The sequence below is a fragment of the Protobothrops mucrosquamatus genome, unplaced genomic scaffold (genome assembly GCF_001527695.2).
Source record: "Protobothrops mucrosquamatus isolate PMUCROS unplaced genomic scaffold, P.Mucros_1.0 scaffold256, whole genome shotgun sequence".
Lineage (NCBI taxonomy): Eukaryota > Metazoa > Chordata > Lepidosauria > Squamata > Viperidae > Protobothrops > Protobothrops mucrosquamatus.
In genome coordinates this window covers 120,612-138,645 of record NW_015386603.1, presented here as the reverse complement: position 1 = coordinate 138,645, position 18,034 = coordinate 120,612, and the positions used below count along the sequence as shown (strand labels likewise).

Below are 18,034 nucleotides of genomic sequence, written 5' to 3'. Positions count from 1 at the left end.
ATTTTAAAATATTTTTTTTATTATCAAAATAATAAAATTGGGATCTTCTGGTAGCAGGGAACCCACACAATGGCTACATCATGTATAACAATTCTGATTTTGACCCTCTCATCACCTTACTTTTAACCATTTGTTTGAATTGGTTTTTATTTGATTGAAAGTGTACCAGAGGGAACAATTAGCAAAATTTGTGAAGTGCAGTGTGGCTTTATGCCAGGCAGTGTGCAAAGAAAATTCTTGTCTTCCACAGCTTATGGAGAAATGTATAAATACAAGAAGGAAAGTGTAATAATAACCCTGCCTTCCTCTGTAATGTGGAAAAAACCATCAAGTTTTTCTTTTACTTCTATTTCCCCCTAGAATTAAAACCACTGAGAAATAATGTCCTTTCCATTTTAGATCGCAGGAAGAATGTTGCCTATTTCAGCAATCCTATATGTAATTCAGAACTCAGAAGGCTGGCATGTGAAGGGGAAAAAGTAGGCTATTACATCCTACTTTCCTATCAGTATGAAATTGATGACTCTGTAGTAGTTGGGATACTATTTTGAAATAGCTGTGAATAAACTCATTCAACCCCAGTTGAAATATTCAAATATTTGTTTCTTCTTCCTTTTTTGCCTTTGCATTGTCATTTCTTGAAAAAAAATACACTTTCCACACAGAAAGTTTTACAAATTGCTCATATTTCCAGTAATATGGATTTCAAAACGGAAATCTTCTGTGCTTACAATATTTTATTTCCATGATTAAAAATATGGCAGATTTGGCACAGTTTGCAGGGACCTACTTAGAATATAGTGGCAATTCTCAACGACAAACAGTTTACTCTCTGTATCTTTTGCAGAAATTAGACATCACACAATTTTATCTGTAGGCCAGCACTTCCACCATACCCAAACATTTATTTCTCCAAAACTATTGCTAATGACAACAAATATTTGTTTTACTTCAGGAAGGATTTAACAGTTCCAACACATTTACTCTTCTAATACTGTACCAAAAGAAAGAAGAGATGTACCTCCAATATTGTACATAATAGTATATACAAAGTACAGGCTTCTTGCTTTGCTTTTTGACAGGAAAATATATACACCGCATGTAGAGATTGGTGTAGAAGATAAAGAACAATTGAAAATTGCTTTTAAAATAAAAAAAATATTTCATTCCAAACGCATTATAGCTGCAATTAATTAAAAATGCATTGCGTGGACTCAAACCTGACTTCACAGAATTAGATTTTAACACAAAAACTGAAAATTGCTTCACTGTGCAACTGAACTGTGTTACATACAGTAGAATAAAGACAGTGCTGCCCTTCTTTTTTCAAATACATTTGCTTCAGCATTTGCTGGGTTTTGGCTACATGGATTTCAGTCTGTCTTTTCCATTACCTGTTTGTATTTTAAATATATTGCTCTAACATTTTGGCACTCACAGAGCCCAATCCATGAGGCTCTCTGTGGGCAGATTACTCCCTCCTACTTCCAGAGACAGTGTGATTGAGCAGCAAAAGTCCTTTTAAAAAATTATTAGAATGCTGCTACAATAATGAAGATAATTTTCACTTCACTTGTTTAGAAGCAAAAATGGCCCCAAAGATATATATATATATAGATATATATTTAAATATACAATCTGTTCTTGCAGTGTTAAATTGTTTTAAAAAACTATCTCAAAAGTTTAAATATTTTTCCATCCCATGCTTGCATGATCACCTAAGATGGAAACATTGATTAAATATTTTTTTTCCTTTCCATTTAAGCAGGTGAATTGGAAGAGTTGTTAACGTTTTTAAAAGCAGCTACTGCTCATGCATAGTTATTTGTGTGCTACGCAGCAGAGAAAGAGTAGGTTATTTCTCCATGCCTTGTGCTGTCTGAGCAGGATTTCAGATTGGCTGACATTGGAAACATTTCTGAGCTGAGCTGTAAGCAATATAGAATGCTTGCTGTGAATAGTTGTGGGAGATTATTCAGCACCACGTTCATGCCAACACTGGGAAAATAACTCCCCAAATTCTCTTCGAAAAGTTACAGCTTAAGGCCACCTCTTGATATTTTGTAGGTTGCAAATCTGACTGAGGACTCATAATCAGGACAACTAGCTTCTTTTCTTCCTGCTTCTTAAAAATGTTTATTAAACTTATGTAGTTACTGAAAGCCATCTTAAACTGTACATTGCTTTCTAGAAAAGGTTTAGTGGAAACCAATTTTAGCCTTGAAAGGTTTTCAGTCCTTTTGGGCTATGGTCTATTTAGAAAATAAACAAATTGGCTATTAAGGAGTTTGCTTGCATCTATCATGCTCAGATGCTTTCTGGAATCAAGAACAAATCAGAACTTGGAAACTGGCGACTTCAGAATTTACTGGGTTTTTTTTAAGTTAGTGTCAGGCCTCAGGAATCAAGCCTTTCTCTTGAAACTATTCAGAAAGCTGGGGATACCCACCAAAGCAAAAGAAATATAAAAGTAGAGCTTTGCCTTTCTGGTATAATCCAAAAGGAGAATAAAATTCAAGCATATACACTAATCCTTCCTCAACTCCCTTCCTCAGATAGCAGAGAAAAGTAGGAAGGATGATGGTAATTAAGAAAAGGGCTTGGTTGTCTTCCACTACATTCTGATTAGCCTAGAGAAGATAACCCTGGCTAGCTGGGACAAGGATTAAGATCAGTTGTGAAATAAAAACTCTCAAGTTAGAAGAGTTTCAAGTAGACAGGTAAAAGTTTTTGCAGCTCTGAATCTGATATGCAGCCATGATCCCATAGGAAAAATCAGTCTTTTAGGGAGTCAACAGTTATTCTAGGGCCTCATTGTAAGTTGCCTATTGTTGAAGGGTCAAAACTGGAAAGGTTCCTGCCTGTTCTTCTCTCCATGTCAGGGGAAAGTCTATTATCTCAACAGAACAATGTTCAAATGAAGAACTGTAGAGTAGTAAGAAAAACTATGATGTTTCATGCTCACAGTACCAGCATTTTCCAGGGTTTTCCACATTATCAATGGCAAAAAAGAGTATTATTTTAGTGTTCAGAATTCTGCTCAGAAAACTAACAGCTAGCTGTCCTTCTTTCAAATGTCTGCTTAGATTACTTTCATATATTTATCAAATGATATTTTCATACAAGACATTACTTAAAAAGCATGGTTCCAGTTATCAACATTTGGCTTTAAAATTCAGGAAGATTTTAACTAAAAAAGGGCAAACCTATGAATAAAATTCCAGTTCCATGAAACATTTTATGGGCAACTCGTGTTGCAAAAACTGGATAATCCTATGTTTGCTTTGCAGGGAATCTTACTAAACTTATTTTCTTTGCAGGGAATCTTACTAAACTTGTTTTCTAATTTTAACTGAATTTGGCTACAAAATATGATAAATGTAATGCATTTGCGGACATCTTATATTGAGAATGATTTGTTACATATTACACAGATTAATTACAGTAGCTAAAAGGGGTTATTAATACGTCTAGTCATAAAAGTTTCTGTATCACTGCTTAATTTAAATTATATTGCTTATTGCATGACTTTGTTCATAGTAGCAGCCAAGAACAATGAAAGTTCTTGGCTGAAAGTTCTGAACTTCATCTGTTCCTGCTAGTAAAAGACATTCCAGATATAAGTTGCCACTAAATATACTGATGGATACAGACAAAAGAAACATTAATGTGCCATCCTAATCCTTTCTGGCCATTAGCACCGAAGTTAGAATTGTTCCAATTTCTTTTAAGAAGTCTTCTCTTCTATCCTCTGAATGACATCAGTACTTTCTTCTGTGTGTTAAGTAGAAATAGGAACTTCTAAGTATCTTAAACATTTCACTAAAGTAGAATGATAGAAACCCATGACTATTAAATAACATACAATCAATGAAGGTTTGTCATGTCAATGTGGCCCAACTTAATTATATCTCTTTCTGCAATACTTTGCTCATCACGTATCTGGGGAAAGTACTTTACTTTTGAAAATGCAGCAGAAGCTGTTCCCATGTCACCCACAGATTTTAAGATAGGTGATTTAAGTATTTATATATGCAATATAAATCTCCATGTATACTTAGATTCCAGTTGAGGGACATTTAATTGCATATAAGGTGAGAATTCTGTCAGTGGGGAGGGGGGAGAGAGCAAGAAAGGGAGAGAGGGGGGAGAGGGAGGGGGAAAACATATACCCAAAAGATAGTTAAATAGACAAAAATTGCCAATTACTACCTGCATTAAAAACACTCTTAATGCACACACACATACACACAACCCTGTTGGGTAACTTGAAGCTTTCCAGGGCTACAAAGCATGGTATAAACCTAGGAAAAATGAAGCGTTATATATTTGAGTTATTTTGATTAACAAGGTTGCCCATCACCTTGCAAAATAATATATGCCTATTCACAACATGTGCTAAGGCTTTTCATGTGCTCTTAATGAAAGGGACATGTTCAGTAAGCATTGGGATTTATTAATATCAGTGCTCTAGGAGAGACATAATGCTGATCCTCCCTCTGGCCACCACAGGCAAAAAACCCTTCTGTCTTAAAAATTGGCAGCAATAGTGTAAGCTTTAAAAAAAAAAGTACTCTAAAATATCCAGTAGCTTTGCCTGAGTGAAACATAATAGGAAGAAAGGAGTTCTGACTAATCCTGAGAGTTAATTATCAGACTGCAGTACTCAAGTCTAAAAATTCAAGATGTAGAGGAAATATGCACACAGAAACAGGGAGAAAATGATCTCCCAAATCCACATGGTTTAATTTTATCACTGAGATTGTGAGGCCTTTTATAAGCAATTAAATATCCAAGCATTTGAAAAAAAGTAGGAAAATCAAAAGAAAAGATCAGTTTAAATAATAGCCATAATCTGAAAAGAACAGTCAATTTGTGCACATAATTTTTTTTTTTAAAAACCGTAACTATAATCATAAGAAAAACAGACTGGAAATTGAAACCTAGAGCATAAAACAAACACATTTCAGTTCGTTATCTCAGCATCAGTTGACAAGGAGAAGTGTGATAAAATCCACTTTAATTCAGAATCCCTTTGGAGAAAATAAATCAGCACATAAACTCATCCTGATGCTTTTCAGTGTGCAGTCTCTTTTGTTTTTAGGATGATGCTATCTGGAATCGGAATTTATTTTCCAATAAATGAAAACAAAAGTCTGTGTCATTTGTTGGAATTTGGAACCACTATAATCCATCATATAAAATATCATATTAAGCTGATTCATTGGATCATCTGTGGAATACTTGAATAAAGGGTAATCTATCCCAGAAATATGGTACATACTGGATATATATCTGACTCAAGACAGTTTTGATTTTCTTAAATTTAGGCTGCCAATTATATCTCAAACACATAGCAGATTGAATCAAAAAGGATAGGGAGGGTGAGAGAGAATGAGAAAACCAGAAAATGAACTGTAATAGCTTGTTTTAAATGTTTAACTTATTTTTTCAGTTTATCTGCTGAGTCCCCATGAAAAAAGGCTATTTAATTGAAATCTCATTCTGAAATATTTGGGTTCCCTTATGTTCTGGAAGCACCATGGAAGTATATACAGTAAATAGGAAGTGTTCTATATGTGTGAGATTTTCTCTCTCCCATAAAATTAGTTTAACTTTAAATGAACTTATAGGTCTGTATATAAATATGCCTCAATCAGCCCAGGATTAGGCTTTCCAGGCACATTTCATAAGGATTTTCAATCTAGGACTGAAAACACTGAACCTAGTGTTTGAGAATGGGTATGCCTGAAAAGAGATGGAAGAGAGTGGAAAGTTAATACATCTTGTAGCACTATTGAGGACTGTAGTCATGCGCAAAACCCACTTAGCCAGTGGCAACAAAAACACCCAAAATAACAAACACCTTATTGTTTTCCCTGTAGTGGTTGAAGCAAGAAAATCCTTTCTACCAATTTCCAAGTCATGTGGTCATTGAAATGTCTCCCAGTGACCAGACACTTGAACAAGGCATTGATTAGTTACCAGTAATAAGCTAATTAATTGTGCCTTTCCCTCACTGATTTCACAAGGATCTCAGGCTTTCTGTCTCAGGTTACACAGACTTTTGACATCCTAGTAAATGCCAATGGTGGTGTAATGCGAGGCTTAATTAGCTGGATCTTTCTTGGCGGGAACATTCCTGGCACCAGTAACTTATGAACTAATCTTTAGTAGAAGTTCAATACTAATTAAATAGAAATTGTAAGGTCTCCTTAACAGAGTTCCCTAAGCTGAAACAAAAATGCTGTATTCACAGTAGGGTTTTCAGTTTTACACAGTACAAGACTTGTCAGTAGACTGTTGAGAAGCTGAGGCAACTGCAGCGCTTGAGGAATTTGTTTTGGGGAAAACTGCTGGCTTTGGCCTGGTGGCTGGAGGTTTGACCTGGACAGCCATTTTGACAGATTTTGCTGGCCTGAAGGCACAGGGAATGTCGCTTGCCGTGCTGGCACTCCGCTGAAAGGCTGGTTCTGGGTCCTTGAGGATTTGAGTATGCAAAGGGCTGGAAGGCTCAGAGGTGGGTGCAACTACAGGGGACATTTTCAGTGGCTCCAGCGTATCAAGAACAACATCTGGTGTGTGTTTCACATTGCTTTGCCTTTCCAGCTCTCGCAACTCATTCAGAGCAGAATTCATAGTAGCTTCAATATCCTGGAAAAAAAAGTTGGATATGACTATTAGAAGCTGGGTTGATCAATTATCTATAGTGAATAAGAAATATGAAGCAAAATGGACAGTGGTAGACTCAAAGGCATGGAAGGACTCGGAGCCAAAATTGATCTCCTTGGCAAGACTAGTATCATCCTTGCCTTGAAACTAGAAAACTGTTAATAATATCTAAAAACCTGTTCCTAGCGTTTTAGACAGCTTAGTTGGCTATGCAAGTTTTCATATAATTTATATGTGAGCTGTAGCTATTTTCTCTGAACTTCATCAACATTCGCCGTCTCATTTTTTTTAATCCTTGAAACTAAAGCTCAGAAAATCAGTTATTCTGATTCTAAAGGATGATGATTTTTAAATGGAAGCTTTTTTTAAAAAAAAAAAGCTCGATTGGTAAAACTACTGCAGCAGATAATCTTGAGCAGATTATAACAGAAGTCAGAAGAGCATACTGATCTATATTTTCCTCAAATCTGTTTCCTCAATCTATGAAACAGGAGAAATTACCCACATTTTGAGTATTTTTTATCCATTCCTTTGGTATACCAAGCTGAACCTTGAGAGTGGTGAGATTCCTGAAAAGAATGGAAACATGCTTAGCTGCATGCTAGCTTCATGGTTAATGAGTGGTATTCCACTTTGCATCTGGAGCGTGGCATATCTCAGCATCTCCTCATTGATGCTACATATTTTATGGTATTTTAAACATCCATAAGCTCTGGAGATGTATGAAAAATGTTGCTCATATGACACTTGTTTCTTTATGTGGATAATGCAAGAGACAAGTAGGGAAATGTGTCAGGCCAATCTCTTGTTTCATTTTTAAGTCTAAAAATTTACTTAGCATTTCAGCTATAGATGTGAGCTTCATTGGCATAATAAATTTTTGGACAGCTGAAATGATTTAACATTTCCATGACTCACACTTTGGCTACAACATTTAAGTTTCCTCATAGATATTTTAAAAGGCACTCGGGAAGGTAAATCAGTCCAGGAGGAGAAAGAGGAGGAAGCAAAGACAGTAACCCAATGCCTTTGACTTCAGTCTGAAAAGATTTTTAAAGCAAAATACAGATCTCTGAGAGATAGTGGTGTCAGATGAAAGATGAGTATCTTGCAGAGTTTGAAATCAGACCTGGGAGGATATGAAAGGGCAGTTATAATTTAATGTAACCCTTTTTAGTTTTATTGATCAGATTCCCTTATGGAAACAATGAATTACATTTTGGCAGAAAGAGAATAAAAGCAGGTTTTAATTGAAAGCAAAAAGATATAAGCCATTACAAACTTTGTAAATAGATATCAAAGCAATGATATCCAAGTAAATGGCAAGGATAAAACACATTAGTGAAGAAGAGAACCATAACAGGTATTACCAAATAGACTACAAAACAGGAAATATAGACTCTTGTCCAGGTTGGTAAAAAACCAGCCATAACATCTACCTATTTTTGGGACAACATCATAGAATCGGAAATGATGTTAATATTAATGTAAGCCTATAATTACATGTTTTTGAAATAAGTAACATAAGAATACATGATTAGTATAATGTTATATCCCACTGGTCATCTGTTTATATCTTTTGCATTTCAACATAACTGGATAAGAATAACAAGTAAGACCTTCTTATATTTAGATTCTATCCCTCGAGAATGGCACAAGACTCTACTTGCATCTAGCTGATCTCAAAAAAAAAAAAAAAAAGCTAAGTAAGGTCAGAACTGGTTAGCACCTGGATGCGAGACCTCAAGGAAAGCCCATAGATGTTGGCCATATTGGGAAGTTGGGAAAACATCCTGAAAGAATGGTAAGCCACTTTTATACTGTTGCAAAGAAATTATATGAATATCCTTCAGAATTTGCTTGAAGCTACAAAATTAGGCAGGAAAAACAATGACATGAATTAGCTACAGAAGGAGTTAAAGGCTACAGCTTAGCCAATTAAATATAAGAACTGCTACCATCCTAAAACCTTCTTTTCTATGTGCTGCTATTTAGAATATAAGAACACTATGACTTTCCCCCTCAATTCCAGTATAATTTCAGTTTTGGAATGCCTTGCTTTGTACTACAATATTCTCAGTTTTTTACAGACCTATCACATATTGGAAAAGGAAAAACTGGCCAAAACTGAAGAAGAAACAATAGTAAAAACCTATTGTCTATGTGTAGTACACTGTTGTTGATGGATACTGGGAGGTTTTTTTAAAAAATTCCATCTGCTTTAGTATGGCTTATTTCTAATGTCTTTAAAATGTGGGCAGAGCTGCTAAAAAGAACTAATCAAACAAAATTGAATACAAGGCCCTCCTGCTGAACTTAAGATTTTAAAGCATATTTATATTGGCTTGTATCTCATGCTGGACTACTTTAACCAGAATGCCGGACTATCGACCTTTTAATGAAAGCAATACATCAACAGTGAAGAGAAGGAGAGCCCCATGTTTGTGCATGTTTTAAGGCAGGCTTCACCATTCAGCTTGGGAGAAAGTTCCAGCTAAGAGACAAGATATTTTCCTGTGTGGGCTTGGTTTAAATGTCTCAGCATCCATATCCGGTCACAGCTGTGTATACACACATGCAGGGAATACCAGCCCATATTTCTGCCAACAGAAACAAAGAGAGCCACTTTGTTCAAAGGATAGCTTCTTATCACAGACAGACACTGAGAAACACAAAAAAAGAATTAGAAAAGTCCTAAAAAACAAGGCAGGTGGCTGTTCTTCTTGATGTCTTCTCCTGTGTCTCTTCAACATCTAACCAGTTAAGGACACACAGAATTGACTACAGTTTGAAAACAATGACAAAGAAAGCCCTATTTTTCTAACATTTTGTGCTCAAGAGATTAAAATGCTGTTGGTAGAAAAGATGCTGGAATCTTAAAAAGCATCTTTTTTTAGGAAGTGGCTCAGATTCCATAAGGTTCTTGCAAATATTTTCCCAGATGATTTATGAGAAGTAAAATGACATAGTAAAGCTTTATGAATAATAACTGTGGTCAGAAAGCCACAGATTGAAGAAATAAATCGAATCTTAATTCAGATAGCTATTCTACAAAATAAGAGGAACTTATTTTGAGTGATTATGATGCTAATATGGATTTTGTTTCCTTTCTGTTGGTCTTATTAGGACTTCTCTTTATTAGCTGCAGAAAACTAAAGAAAGGATGTAAAAAATTTCAGATCTATTTACATATAAGGTAGATTATATAAGATGTGATAAGAGATGGTCTTTGATTATATAGGTTAAAATCCAATTAGCAAACATACGCTATGTAAACATAAGATTTTCTGAATCTGTTTATAGGTAACTACAATTCCATGCTGTCAAATGTTTGAGCGATATAAGGAGAAAGAACTGATTTTCTATTTATTGGTGCTACTTTAGTTAAAGGGAACATGAAAATCTGGCCAGTTCCCTCAATAGTATTGACTATGAAAACTTTTTCTGTTATATTACATATAACAGAGAACATATTTTTAGCATTTGGGTTCACCTCCAGAAACAAAATAAGCTTCTCCCAAAGTTTAGGGAGTTACAAAGTTCTCAATAAAATATGTATGTCTGTATTTAATGGAGATGCTTTTCAATACAGGATATGGGTTTTTTCCAGTCTCCTTGAATCTGTGAATATTGATCCTACACAGACAAAATGTAGTAATTGTTTCATGCTTTTGGGACTGATTAAACATGCAGCAATCACAAACTGAGCTGATGTTTTAGAAGTGAAAAACAGACTTTCAATTTTTTAAAAAAATTGTAAAATATTCAGATTTGAATTTGAAATTCAAAATCAAAGGTTACCTCATAATTCAAAACTTGACTTGTTTTGATCACCTCTAAGGGGACGTTTCCTGATCTGAAGCAAATACTGAAGCAAAATATACATTATTGACATCAAATAACACTTGTTGCCCACATCAAAATATTCAGAGAATATCTGGAAAATATTTTGAGTATTCTATGAATGTAATGGATATCAACATCAAACTCACGAAAGAGATTTTTAAATGATTGCAGGAGATGAAAGAATCAATTTGGTACCCTTTGAAGGTTACCCTGGCCTAGAATTTCATTACCTGTGCAATGACTTCAGGATCCATGGGCCGGTGGTTGTTAAAGCTCTTTGATCTTCCTGCAGTCACATTCTTCCGGATATGGGGGCTATCTATCCTGTTCTTCAGGGAGGCATGCCTACTGAGAGAATTGAGACTCCCATGGCCACTGATGGAGCATGCATCTGGGACTGGTGCATCCTTTGGGAGGCTTTGGCTCATAATGGGCTGTGAGGAAGGACGAGCGCTGGCTATAGCTCCAGGTGGTGTGGGTTCCCCCAGTGAGCTGGGTAATCCATGGCTGTCACTCTGACGGAATGCTCTTCGTATACTCCCTGACTCGGGCTTCTTTCTTTGTCTGTCATTATAAAAGCAACACAAAAACATATTTTTCAAACAACATGGATAGAAATAACTTCTGGACAAAGGAAATTTCAGAAAGGAAAGAAAGTTGCTCAATAAGCATTCTGCAGAAACAACTACTTTAATTGCTAATACTAATTGTAACATCCAGCCAGTGTGTGTATTAATTAGAATGGAATATGAACTAAAGTAGCTGGGGCCACTGGCACCGGCTATTGGCAGTAATATATAGAGGTCAAGGATTCTTAAAATGTTAAATTAGTTTTTCACCACTGCGTTTGGCGTGTGATTTAGAATCTGCAAGCTTCCCTTCTTTGAACTAAGGAGGAGGAAAAAAGTAATTATACATTTTGCTCTGATTTCTTTGAAATGATGAAGTTACAAATGAGTAGCATTATAATTGTAGTAATTATTTATAAACAAAATGTGGATTTCAACAGCAGATTTCAGCATTTGTGGCAATTTAAAGTATTCATCTCAGTAGAATACCTTGACGACAAATGCTGAAATAACAAATGGGCAAAAGATAAATTAAGATTCCTTCAAGATCTGAATGTGATGCTCCATCAGCTCAACATATCAAGGCAGTTCAGGAATTCTTCAGTTTTTAAAAACATCGTATGAAGAAGATGGATATTCACAAGATGAGAATGGATTATGTCAAAAGCATGTGTAAGTATTTAAATTTCCAATTGTTCAGACTTTGGAACTTTCCATTTTGAGAGTGAAATAGCTGTTCTGAGTGTAAAAAGAAAAGATTTCACGGTTGTTGAAATATTTTAAATTCAAAACAGTTCCATTCTTAGTTCAAACACTTTTTTCCCATTCAATACATTTCTGGAATGCTTTCAGAATCTTTGCATTTCAAACACCTGTTTCACATTCAAATTCGGGCATTTCAAAATGGATGGAGTATATTTCACTCGCAGAACAGGTTGAATGTGCAACTTTTGCAGATCCATATTGTGTTGCATGTAGTAACAAACAGAAACTTTATCTAATCAAAACTTATTTTTATATTTTGGTATTTAAATAAAAAGCAATACTAGATACGAACTGCTATAGCATATAATCATGTGAACTGCGCTAAAGAGATCTCTTCCCTATGCGGAGCCCTTATAATAAATCAAAGATTTTATTTCTGTGCATGTGAGTTTACAAAAGCTAACCCTGGGAAAGTTATTTAAATGGAAATCAAAGAACACAGGCCATTAAGAAAATAATGTGATTCTTTCTTTGACCGTGATGGGAGATAGTGAGAACACAGAATAAAGCAAGTGGCATAGTAAATTTTCCAGTGCTAAAAAGTGAACCCTAAGTACTTGAAAAATTAACTCTGATCAACATTATAGATTTGGAGATCATAATAGTACCTGATTATTTTCACTTCACAAGAAATAGTACTTTCTTCCTAACCAATGGACCATTTTTATGCTATAAAGAAATGCTGATATAGCTTACTTATTGATATTTGCAAGATAAATATCAGCTACATGGCTGCCGCTTGGACAATTTGAACCAGCTCTGGCTGTCACTTTTTCTTCAGGTGGCTCAGAATTTATTTCTACTTCAGATTTTGGGCTTGATCTTTCAGACATCCCATCCTCACTAGGAAAGAAAGAAAGAACATACAGCAACTCTATGTTATATCCTGAAGCTGCACTATTAGAATATAAAACATAGGTGCCACAGACATTTTTTCAACACAATTCTTTTGCTTCCCATTATATTATCTCCTTTTACTCCCTTGCTTAAAGGGATCCTTCCTTAGAGTAGCCAAAAAGCAGTTTGAAAAACTATCAAGGAAGATTTTATTGATAAATTCAGAAACATAAAACATAGAACCAATGTTCACAAGACTCTACATGAATGAATGAAAAACATTTCAATGAATCATCTTCAAAAATAATGTTAGATTGATTCCTGCACAGCAGTAAGAAATAACATACGTGTCCTGGACAACAATGTACTGATGAGGGATCAAACCATCAATGCCATTGTGACGGCCTTCCCACCAGTCGTCAGAAGCCCGGTGATAAAGCAGGAGGGACGCCCCCTTTTTAAAAGACAGCTCACGTGCGGTTCTGCCCGAGTAGTCAAATTTGGCTATTGCTTCAATGGGTTCACATTCTACAACAAAATGAGAAAATTTGAATTTGTATACAGTATCTGTGTGTGCGCTCACACAAGTTTATGCACAATGTCCTATAGCCTCCAAATAAAGACATTAACAGAAGCACAATTTTATAACCCAGTGACCATTTTATAATCAGCTAGATACCATCAACCTTAAAAAAAGGGAAAGGTAATGTAAATAAGCAAAATTAATATTGGCAGCTAATAGAATGACATCAGATTTTGAGGGCAAGTACAGCAAAGGTAATGCATGTCACCCCTTCTCTCCACTTATTTCAGCAGCTTTCCAGTGTGTCCTTTCCCACAGGCCACCCAATTTCCCAAACTTGGCAGCACCTTCCCTTCCTTCTATTTCCTCAAACGCTGCTTCCACCAATGTGCTGGTCTATGCTTCTTTCTTTATTACAATGATCTAAGGAGTATGGAACAGACTCAGTGTAACAATGGCCCATCTCCCCATAAAAGTCTTGCAGGGTTTCTCTTTCTTTTCTCTTCCTGTGCATTTGCCAATATACTTGGCTTTTCCTCTTCTTACCCTCCTGAACAATTTCTATTCACTACCTGTACCTACAACAAAACACTCCTCATTTTGTTCCATCACATCCAAAATGTCTGTTTTGATTAAGGTGCAAACCATCCCAAAACAGTTGTTCCATGCACAAAACACTGTGCACAAAAGGTTCTGCACATCTTTAACTAAAACACTTATAAATTTAATACCAATGTCCAGTATGTTAAATATTTGTTGCCATCAGATAAAATGTGTGAATCTAAAAATATTTGCTAATTGCCCAATAGCAGTGGAAGGAAAAGAGCTTTATTGCAAAAGGAATATAATGAAATCAATTTCCCTTACAGCTTATTTTTCAGAATTCATAATGCTGTTTTTCAGGTTTTGTGCAATATCCACAATAATGTTCTTCCAAGATGATATTTCAATATTTCATTCCAAATATGAGAAAAAATGGGACTGTGAAGAATCTATCAGACACAACTTACCATCATCACTTGTATGGTGTTCAATAGTTATATCCTGAGTGGCATCTTCTGTGGAGACAGTCTCTCCATGGGGGCTTTCACTGCAGAAAAAGACATGCACAGAAAGTTAAACTTATGGCTGCAATCTTTATTGTAACCACATCATTAAAATGGTATGTGGTACTTCAGGTATCACCTTTTCACCTAACATTATCTTATCTTTACTTAATTCTGGTTTGAAAAGCAATGTTGAATAAAGCTGTATATTATCAAGTACTTCAAACTAAATATGCTCATAGTTGAGGGACTGATCATTTTTCTCTTTGATTTTATTTCTGAATGGGAAAAGAAGCTCCTTCATGACACCAGAGGGTAGAGATGAAATGCTTCAGATAGCAAGAACGTACCCTTTTGTGATATCCTGAAATAAGTGAGGTAGATGATGAAAAATATTATCTACACTAGCAATAATGATCACGTGGATTTGCCTTCGTCTGAGCCAAATCATTGATCCAAGTATCTCAGCATGATCTCTTTTTTATGGCTGGTGGAACAGGTTTTTCTCTATCAATGATGCCTGATAATTTTAAATTTAAATATAAATCTGTGGCATATGAACTCTGTTGGTAAATTTTAACTTCTCTAACATTTTGCTGAAACATGTTTCGAATATGAAATGTTGGAGGCAAGGATCTTCAGTTCAGTATTGCTTTAACTCAGAAAAAAATACTTGTTAACCTAAGGTTCTGATAATCCTATGAGGATCCAACTATTTCAGGGAGTGCTCCCCCATCTCCTCATTGAATTCTTTTGTAGTTAATGGAAGGTGATAGAGAGAGAAAATCAAATGTAGAGGTCCCATGGCAAAATGCCAAGTTCAAGTGGCATTTTGCCAAGTCTAGCTGTCTTACAATGATTTTGCTATATAGTAAATATAGATTTCTTTCTGTAATATCAACATAAGTCCAAGCGCTCAGAAATAATTTGTTATGGAAAGGCAAGTAAATACTTCAATTATGTTGGCTCACCTATCAATCTCTCTCCCCAAAACATAACAATAAAAAAATGTCTGTTTTCAAACCGCCTGGTATGTATGTATGTATGTATGTATGCATGCTGTGTTGTGTTGTATTGTATTGTGTTGTATTGTATTGTACTGTACTGTATTTCATTTTTTAACCACCCATCTCTCTCAGAATAGCTTTCACCTTCTATTTTTCAGCAGGCTATTAAAACAAAAACAAAAACCTAAAGTCCCAAAATCACATGTGAATATAGAGGATGCTTGGTACAAATTTGAAAAAGAGAGAGGTTAAAAGGATAATAGAAGTGTAATAGATGCCATCAGTATGATTCAAGATTCTGTTAGTACTGAGGTAGAAGACCAAATCGGAACCAAAGGCCTTTTTTTCTTCTTCATACTGGGGTGGATTAGATATTATCACAGTCAAAGCTTTGGTGATCAGTGTTTCTCATCCAACTGAGCAGACAAAAGCAGAAGTACTCAAATCTTTTCCAGTACATTCCCTGTCTTAGTACTAAGGCGGAAAAGCAAGCTTGTTGTTAATCAATCATAGATAACAAAGACCAGCCCTTTTCCACTGTGCAATGTCCTGTATTTCTTATGATTGACTCACATGCTGGCATGTGGGTCTTTCTTGGTTAAGCAGTTATGAAGATGGGGAGGCTTAGGCATTCCTCCCACACTTCATTCCAACTCCCTTCTCTTTGTGAAGGAGCTAGTTTGTGTTGTTCTAGTGATGTGCACCAGAAATAGGGGCAGAAGCATGCTATGGTGAATGTCTGTATTTGCAGAGGAAAAGAAAGCAGGACTCTGATATGGGAATGTTTCTGTGTGCTGACACTATTCCTACTCTGGAGCAGATCAACTTTATATTTTACAAGGATAAACAGAAACAAGAATGTGAGAACTGATATTTTCAAAAATCTCAATAAATAGCAGATATAAGTTCATGATCTAGTATCAAAATACGATTTTAATCCTTTATGCAAATGTCAAAATAAAAGTTGTTAAGGTCACTCAGTTCCACGAAGACTGTGTGGTCTAGAATAAGTCCAATACATAGATTAAAAACACATTAAAAACCACATAATTGCCTAGACAATTCCTTTTTTCATTTTTAAAAAAAGCCAAATGGATATAATATCTTAAAGCTCCCCCAATCTTATGCACCAATATCTCCTTTAATCTTTCTAAAATTAAGCTGATTTTCTCTGTTTTTAAGAGGTTTAAAGGGCAAGGCTACTTAGAGTTGATTGACTGGAGTGGTCTCTAAGCCATATAACAATAAAAAAAGGATGGCTTAAGATTTTGCAGTATTTCAGGCACCTATTTTGCCCCTTTGCTGTGGGAATCAAAAATGTTGGTCTCCATACTCTATTTCTGGGTGACTTCACCAATCATGTACCTTGGGAGGTAAAAGCAAAATCAAAAGATACCATCATTATGAATTGATTTTTTCATTAATCAACTTATAGTAATATACTTTCTACTGTACTGTTAGACATTTTTGTTAGCTATTTTTAATAAAAGTGTATTTATTAGTGTTTGTACACACATTTAATAAAATTTAATCGCAATTACTGCATAGAAACTCACAAAATATTAGCTGCCCTCCAAATCTGCACCTTAAATTATATTAGATTATGAATACATAATACATACATAATATGTTTCTATATTTTCCAAGGAAGTAACTGAAATTTCATAATTAATTTTAAATAAAGTATATAATTAAAATGTAATACATGCAGCGGAGAAAAAATTATACTTCAAGTTGACATTTTACTGAAAAATGCTCCCTTTCTCTAAAAATATATTTTCTTTCTTACATGACCATTTATTTATATGCTGATATGGGAGATATGGAAGAATAACAAACAGAAATTACTGTACAAGTGGAAAAATGTGGGTTTTTTTTGTTTAAAGCAAATTTGTTTAGCTATTACCAGACTTCTGCTGCAAAGCTATGAAATCCAAGTAGTGTTGTATTTATGAGGTATCACAGATAAGTGACCAGTTACTAAAGTTGATGATTCTCCAAACTCAATTACTTTGCACACAAGAAATTTCCTGAATTTCTTAATCTTTGAACAAAGAATTGTAGAATGTCTTCATGTGATTAAGCTTCCTTCTAGAAACATAGTAGTCTTTCCTATTATCTTAAAGCTGTGTTGGGTAACTGCACACTTGTATCCTGGTATTATGGACATTGCAACTTCTTCAGAGACTAAACCCACCATTTTCAGAAGATTTTCAGAATCAAAATGTTCAGTACAATTTGTTCTGAAAGTGTTGAGTAAGTGCATAAAGTTGCCATGTTTATGGATATCTGTGCTACCTGGAAAAAATGGCTAAGTGATATTAGTACAACCCTCCAAGTGAAAGAAACTAACGCTATGTAATCTAAAATGCAGGAAAAAAGACAAAACTACAGTGTGAAAAGATCTTTCATAATCAGAGTTAAAATACTGCTTGTGAACTGGCTTAATTTAGCTGCCTATCTTCAATAATTACTTTTTGTGTATCTAGCTTAAGAAGTTTTGATAAAGAATTTGCTCAAACTTTGTATTTTTCACTTAGGGATCATATATAACTGTGCTTTTAATCTTCGGGTAAAATTGGTGGATTTAGCAGGGCCATAATTATGAATTCAGCAAACTACTAATCTGAAAAATCTCTAGAAATACTCCTTGCTGTTCTTTCTGTACTCCTCCCTCGCCTGAGGATTAGACACAAACCTCAGATTCTACACTATTTCTTAATCTTCTTATCATATAGAAAAATAAACACTGAAAATTAGAAGCTCTCT

At 35.1% G+C, this 18,034-nt stretch overlaps 1 protein-coding gene across 2 annotated transcripts in view; it reads right to left on the bottom strand.

Annotated features, from left to right (window-relative positions):
* Positions 1–6,132: 6,132 nt before the first annotated feature.
* The window catches only part of SRGAP2 (SLIT-ROBO Rho GTPase activating protein 2), a 99,181-nt gene continuing 87,279 nt past the window's right edge, over positions 6,133–18,034 (bottom strand). For both annotated transcript variants that reach the window (XM_015814477.2, XM_015814478.2), the window contains exons 16-20: positions 14,223–14,302; positions 13,037–13,217; positions 12,549–12,695; positions 10,749–11,082; positions 6,133–6,654 (exon numbers count right to left, since the gene is read on the bottom strand). In XM_015814477.2, coding sequence (XP_015669963.2) covers positions 6,274–6,654; positions 10,749–11,082; positions 12,549–12,695; positions 13,037–13,217; positions 14,223–14,302 — 1,123 coding nt within the window. In that variant the 3' untranslated portion in view covers positions 6,133–6,273. The remainder of the gene's footprint in view (positions 6,655–10,748; positions 11,083–12,548; positions 12,696–13,036; positions 13,218–14,222; positions 14,303–18,034) is intronic.